Raw genomic sequence first — 6,423 nt, 5'->3', positions numbered from 1 at the left:
GTAGTGCATCGTGTTGCTGCACTGTCCGGACACTTGTTGCCTAGCCACGACCAGACGCACCCAAGCATGTTAACACAAAGTGCACGACCCCTCTCCATTCATCACCATAACTTATTGTGCATTTTAATCAGACAAACGGAACGCTCGGTGTTCAGGTGAGTCATAGAGTTTTAATCCCCTGCCAAGAGCCACTGATATGAGTTCCACACCAATGAGCCGAGATGGGCACTGAGACATCTGGAGATGCATTTGAAAAATATCCACTCGGTTCAAATTCAAACATTTTATTTTGTTGAGTCTGACTACCGGGTAGTTCAGTTTGTCAACGGTTTTCAAAAATTCTGTTTTGAATGTACCAATGACAAAGATCACGTTCAGTCGAGTCTGAATTTTGAGTTGAAGCTTCCTTTTCAGTATAGCATTGCTCTCATTCCGGTCATGGGGGAGCGCAAGTTTATTCCGGCAGACCTTTAAGCACGAGACAGGGTACACCCTGGACTGGTTGCCAGCCAATGACCGTGGACAGCGGGCCAAAAAGCATTCACATGGATGGCCAAGAAAGAGGCTTCAATGACAACCAAACTATTTTTCCGGTCAGAAATGTGGAAAGAATCAGAAAAGCCCACTCAGGGATTCCCGACGACATTGAAAATAACACAAAGTCAATCTGATCGAATGCAAGTACCATGCGGAGTTCCTCACAGGTCAATCCTCAGGCCACTACTATTCACTGTGTGGAAAAAAATATCAGCCAGTTACGTGTCGCCTTGTGAACATGCCCAATTTTCTCCACGGTTGAAACATTTTAAAAGTTTGATCGAGTACTCGCAAGTTAAAATACAATTTAAATGTCAGAGTAACTTAAGTACATTTATCTTGCGATGGTGGCCTATTTGTGGATTTGTACTTTTTCATGTGGCTTCCATTTGAGCTCTAAGCCAGACGAATTATCGTTGTCCTCCTCCCGCCCCGGTTTCCACAGCAACAGCCGCGCATCCTCCCCGCCGGTGACCAGCGCCTCCTGGGCCTCGTCCCACACGAAGCACCTGACGGTGGCGGCGTGTCCCCCGCGGAGGCCGGCCAGGAGACGCAGCCCATCGCCGTCGCACTCCATCAGCCGGACGTCGCCGGCCTTGTCCCCGCCCACCACCAGCAGCTTGCCCGCCGCCTCCAGCCAGGCTCCGCCCACCAGGTAATCCAAACCCCGGCCGCCCGGCATCGGCTCCAGGCCGCGCACGTCCGGGCAACTGAAGACGGTGAGCGGTCGCTCGGTGTCCAGCTGGCGCAGGTCCCACAGCCGCAGCCCCTCGTCATGGCTGAGACACAGGAGTCGGCTGCCGTCGGCCGCCGCCCAGCACACGGACGCCACCGACGAGTCGCCGTTGCAGGTGCAGAGCAGCGCCTCCTCCTCTGAGCCGCGCCGCAGGTCGAACACGTTGACCAGTCCGTCGGTGGAGCCCGACGCCAGACGGTCCTTGTCACGCGGGTGGAAGCGCACCTGCGTGATGTCGTCACTGTGCGACTCGGAGTAGGCGCCCAGCGGGGCCGCGTCTGGCTTCCTGCTGTCCCAGAACACCAACAGACTGTCTTCGTCATCCAGCTGAGCCGCGTCGGCGGGCCGGAAACACAAGAGACCGGGAGAAAATCAACCCGCGGCACAGCTAACGCATTTTGTCTCCCCCCCACCCGACCCCCTTTTTGGGGTGATCAATGACCCCAAAATCAATCAAAGTCATGATTCACATTTCCCTCAGCCTCCATCGCAGGGCATGTGATGAAAAGGGTTCGAAACGACTACTTGAGTCATTGCAGTGCCTCGATTCCCAAAAATGTTTGAGTTTTTTTCTTTTTTATTTTATTTGCTGTGTCACGTCAGGAAGTCAAGTCGAGGCAGCCGCAGCAACAACTCTTGGTTCTTGCTCTGCGTGAGAAGGCCAACTTCGACATAACGGCTTTCCAAATAGGACACAGCGGCCGACCGGTTAGCGCGTCCGCCTCCCCGTTGGCAATCCGTCATCATGGCCTTTCGTTTTCACCGTTAGGCCGACGACATTGAGCTCGACATCTCCAGCACGGTGCCAGAAGCATGTGAAAATCCACTCGCCACCTCTCCCTCAATTTTGTCAACATCCCTTCCCTCCGCTCCTCACACTCCAACCACTCAAGCGGCTCGGTGCCGACGAGCGCCCTGGCACATGAACCGAGGACCACGCCATCATGTGTGTCTCTTGTGCCACAAGACGGCGCCGTCTCAGGAGGAAAGCCGTACGCGGGACCGTCAGACCATATACTGACCCAAGTGCCGGCGCAGAGCAGCGAGTCGTCGCAGCTCAGGTCGAAGCTGCAGAAGCTGTGCGTCGGGTCGCCGCGGAACAGCTGGGCGGCGGCGCCGGGGCGACGGACGTCCCACGCCCGGACCGTCCCGTCCTCGGATGCCGAGTAGAGGAGGTTGGGCCGCGCGCGAGCAAAGGTCACCCCGCACACGCGGCCGCTGTGCCCGCGATACTCACCCACCGGACGCAGCGTGACCCGGTCGCGGAGCCGCAGCGCCAGGTCGGAACACGACGCGGCCAAGGCGTCGCCGGCCGGGTGCAGCGCCACGTCCAGGAGGTAGACGGGCTCGCCGGGAACGCCGCCGCCGCCGCACGGCGCCGGGCAGCCCGCAAACTTCTTCATGCTCGCCTCGTGGCTCCTGAAAGGCAAGACTTGAAAGCTGAGGCCGAGTTCACAATTGATTGGTCTCTTATCGGCCGAATCAAAAGAGATTGCGGCCCACTAAGGAAGAACGACGGCAATAATGCACACAACCTCAAACAAATTGTCAACAAAGATCCACAAATGATAACAAAGAAGACAACAAATATATGTTTTTTTTCAACAAACATACACAGATTTGTTTCATATTCAATAACGGAAACTAATGTTTGTTTGTTTTTTAAACTTGAGACAATCTCTAAAACTGTACTTGGAATAAAGTACAAAAAAAAAAGTTCGGGATGTTCGATACCAGAGCAAGTATTGAACTCTTGAGTAGTACCAATACCACTAAATAAAAACTACCCCCAAAAAGTACGACAGATGTGTTAACAAGAGCATGGCATTTTCCCTTAAAATTGCATAAAAGTATGAGCAATTTTCTATCCTTCTCATTTCTACTTCCTGACCGTCGATACTCGTACAGGCTACGGGTATCTGTACTAGTATCGACTGCCCTCTTGTGGCCGTTTTACAATCAGGAGCTACAAATTAGAAGAATAGAAAATTCTTAATTTTGTTCAATTTTAAGGAAAAATGCTATATTGGGATATACAGTTCAAATCAAGCCTATTTATATAATGACAGAAGAGTCTTACAGGGAGTTAAAACACTGAATACAAAAATCATGAAAATCAAATCGGGACTTTCTTTGTCATTTTTGGGGGGAAATTTTATGCATCATTAGTACTACCAGTAATGGTTTCGGTACTTGGTATCGGTGTCTACTGAGGGATCAGCACTCCCGCTGGTATCAGTCTGGGAAAAAAAAAAAAAACAAACATCCCCACAATTAACTCGGGTGTATTTCCAGAGCACTTTAAAAGCAACCACCGCTGTATACAAAGTGCTGTACATGGAGCAAATATCATGTCTAAAACCCCCGAAACAATAAATTCATAACAAAGACAACAGAAAGCACAAAAACAGTCAAACAAAAAAAAAATCAAGTCTGACTCACGCTGAGTCAAAAGCCGAAGAATACGAGTGAGTTTTGAGACGAGTTTTCAAGATGGGCAGCGAGGGGGTTTGCCGAATGTTCAATGGCAACAATTAAGTATACAAACGGTGGATATTTTAAATGATGACCGAAACACCGGAAATACAATATTTACAAATTGAACAACACGTAGCAAAGTAGTGGGAAATTCAAAGCTCAAACACGGTGGCGGGGGAAGTGACAACAGAAATAAAACGTGATTGCGAGCCAACTGAATTACACATTCGAGTGACTCGGGTTTAAGAGTTCAGAGGTCAGGGTTCGTTCAAGATGTACCGTTCACTTCGGCACTTGACGTTTTCTTTTTGGAGTTCAACTTGAGGCCGAACAAAACGACACACTCGTGCCCAGTCGTTCATCGGTTGGTCTTGTCGACCCTTCGACAAACGTAGCTTGCTTCTCGCCCGCACAAACTCCAACTCACCTTGTTGTCTCTTTTGCACTCGTAAGAAGAAGAAACACTGACGACAAGAGCTCCCGCACAAACCAACCATGAGGTGTTTTTTTTTTTCAAGGCGTAAAATGCGCACGGAGGGCGAGGGTGTTTCCCATTAATCGGAAGTCGGGAAACACGGACGCACAAACGTTCCGCATGAGAAACAGTGTCAAAAGTCAGGATGATGATCAGTACGAATTCATTCAAAAGGCAAAGTGCAGCTCCGCTCGGACACGAGGTGATTTCAGCGCCACGTTTGTTCGTAAACGCTTTTGAAAAGGAAACGAAAAACCTGGAGCCGTCGCGCGCGAAGAAGACGGCGGACGTCACTCCCATCAACCGTTCCGCGTGATTTCATCCGGGTGACGTCACGGACATCGCCTGTACGCTTCGATTTCAAACACGCGTCTTAATTGGATTGAGTTGAGCGCTCGGCGTCGTCGTCCTGACGAGTTGGCGAGAACTCGCTTTTCGATCTTCCAGCAACCACTCATGACCGGCAGGTGGCAGCAACTTTCATTTACCTGCGCTTGTCGCGCCGGGCAAAGGAACGGATCGATTGATTGATTTTGTCCAATCGGATTTCAGCCTCGCTGTTGCCGCGGTGATCAAATCGACCGGAGCCTATCAGCAGGAGTGTTTTTGGAACCGATCACGTTTCGAATTCGCTGGCGCTCGTGACGTCTTTCTGTCCTCTGATTGGGACGGTCGGGGCAAAGCCAAACTGCCAACTTTTTGGAACACTGAAACAGACAAATTCATTCATACAGTAAAAAAGAAAGAGAAGCCGGGGTAAATTTGAAACAAAAGCGTAAAAAACGTAAAAATAAAAAGCCGCTGAAAGCAACATTTGCGATTGCCGTCTTGTGTTTTGAATTTGATGTAGTCGTCATGTCAAGTCTCGTTTCCGTCTCAAAACTTACGGGTTTTTAATGACATTGAGATTTCTGTCGATGGAATTTTGTTACCGCAGTTATAACAAAGATTTTTCTGTCTTGGAATTGAAGGAACCAAACGGACGCTTTTTTCAAAAACGATTGGGGTTTTTTTTTTTTTTTTTGAAAGAGGATGACGAATACCAACGTGTCGTGTCACATTAAAAACAATCCTACCTGATGCACTTGGGACACTGCTCACAATTTGGATGTGGGCAAAGTTGGGAGGCGGCGTGTTGCGCCGCGGGCTTGGGCAGCAAAGGAGCGAGCGAACGACGTTGAGGTGAACTGAAGAAGAAGGGAAATGTTGGGTCGACAGCGAGCGGGGCCATTTTGGAGCGCCCCGTCGTCCTGGGCGTGCACGCGCACGCCCAGGACGAGAGCTGAACCAGCTCGATGGGGATTTGGAGTGTCATGACGACCGCCTGCCTTCAAGTGCGTCTTTGTCAGCCTTGAGTAAGTGCACAGCGAGCACAGGAAGACGGAAGAACGAGGACGTTAGTAACCAGACTCTTCCTTGCGGCACGTCCAAGGACATTTTTATTTCCGCTTGGCAGGGATTTCAACAACGATGTCACGATCATGCGACAGACAACTCTCACGTCACCGTGAACAATGAATCCAATTTGCAACCACAAAAGTGATCAAACGAGTCGACAAACATTTGTGATCTTCGTTTCGAGAGCTTGTGGAAGTTCCAATTGTCCAAATCGTCCGATTTCAGCCTCGTGCCAGTCCGTCTCCTCCCATTTCTGTCGCGGTCCATGAAGGCGGACTGATGAGCAATGTGCTCTTTCAAAAGAAGACATTTTGCCAACTTCTCAGTCGACTTTGGAAAACAACCATCAAGGTCGTTGCCAACCGAGACGGAAATGTGAAACTTCTCATTTGCTTATGTGACGAACCCCAAGAAAGGTGTGACATCTCATGGGTGGAACCGGCGGCTCTTTTTCCTTCATAGGAAAAAGCAAAGAGGCGGCTCGGTGGTCCCCCCCGCGGCCATCCAAACAAACAAACAACAGACAATGTCACTTCCGTCCGTTTCCGGCAAACGCCGGCTAAAATGCAAACGGAAGGCCGTAGCCCCGGACCCCCCGGAGCCGCAGAACAGAAGCGCATCTGAAGGAAGGTCGCCCGGCGGTCGTGCGTCAGGAGAGGTGGAGGAAGCGGAAGACCAGCGGAGCCAGGAAGAGCACGTTGAAGCCGACGGCGGCGTAGACCACGTAGCGGTAGGGCAGCTCCACCCGGGCGCTGCGGCGGGCGCGCCGCAGCGCCTCGCGCTCGGGCACGGCCCAGAC

At 51.0% G+C, this 6,423-nt stretch overlaps 2 protein-coding genes across 2 annotated transcripts in view; both read right to left on the bottom strand.

Moving 5' to 3' along the window:
- Positions 1-268: 268 nt before the first annotated feature.
- wdr89 (WD repeat domain 89) lies at positions 269-4,321 on the bottom strand. Its single transcript, XM_019878162.1, has 3 exons — positions 4,179-4,321; positions 2,296-2,692; positions 269-1,600 (listed from the first exon to the last, which is right to left on the bottom strand). The coding sequence occupies exons 2-3, from the start codon at positions 2,674-2,676 to the stop codon at positions 890-892; spliced, it is 1,092 nt and encodes a 363-aa protein (XP_019733721.1). The 5' UTR covers positions 2,677-2,692; positions 4,179-4,321; the 3' UTR covers positions 269-889.
- A 1,315-nt stretch (positions 4,322-5,636) lies between these two features.
- Positions 5,637-6,423, bottom strand: part of LOC109520744 (sphingosine-1-phosphate phosphatase 1-like) — a 4,147-nt gene continuing 3,360 nt past the window's right edge. Inside the window, 1 exon segment of the mRNA XM_019878174.1 lies at positions 5,637-6,423. This exon segment is cut by the window's right edge and continues 136 nt beyond it. Coding sequence (XP_019733733.1) covers positions 6,274-6,423 — 150 coding nt within the window. The 3' untranslated portion in view covers positions 5,637-6,273.

This window comes from Hippocampus comes, unplaced genomic scaffold (genome assembly GCF_001891065.2).
Source record: "Hippocampus comes isolate QL1 unplaced genomic scaffold, H_comes_QL1_v1.1 scaffold295, whole genome shotgun sequence".
In the NCBI taxonomy this organism is placed as follows: domain Eukaryota; kingdom Metazoa; phylum Chordata; class Actinopteri; order Syngnathiformes; family Syngnathidae; genus Hippocampus; species Hippocampus comes.
Note: the sequence above shows the minus strand (reverse complement) of the source record. Positions and strands in the feature narration are given on the sequence as shown.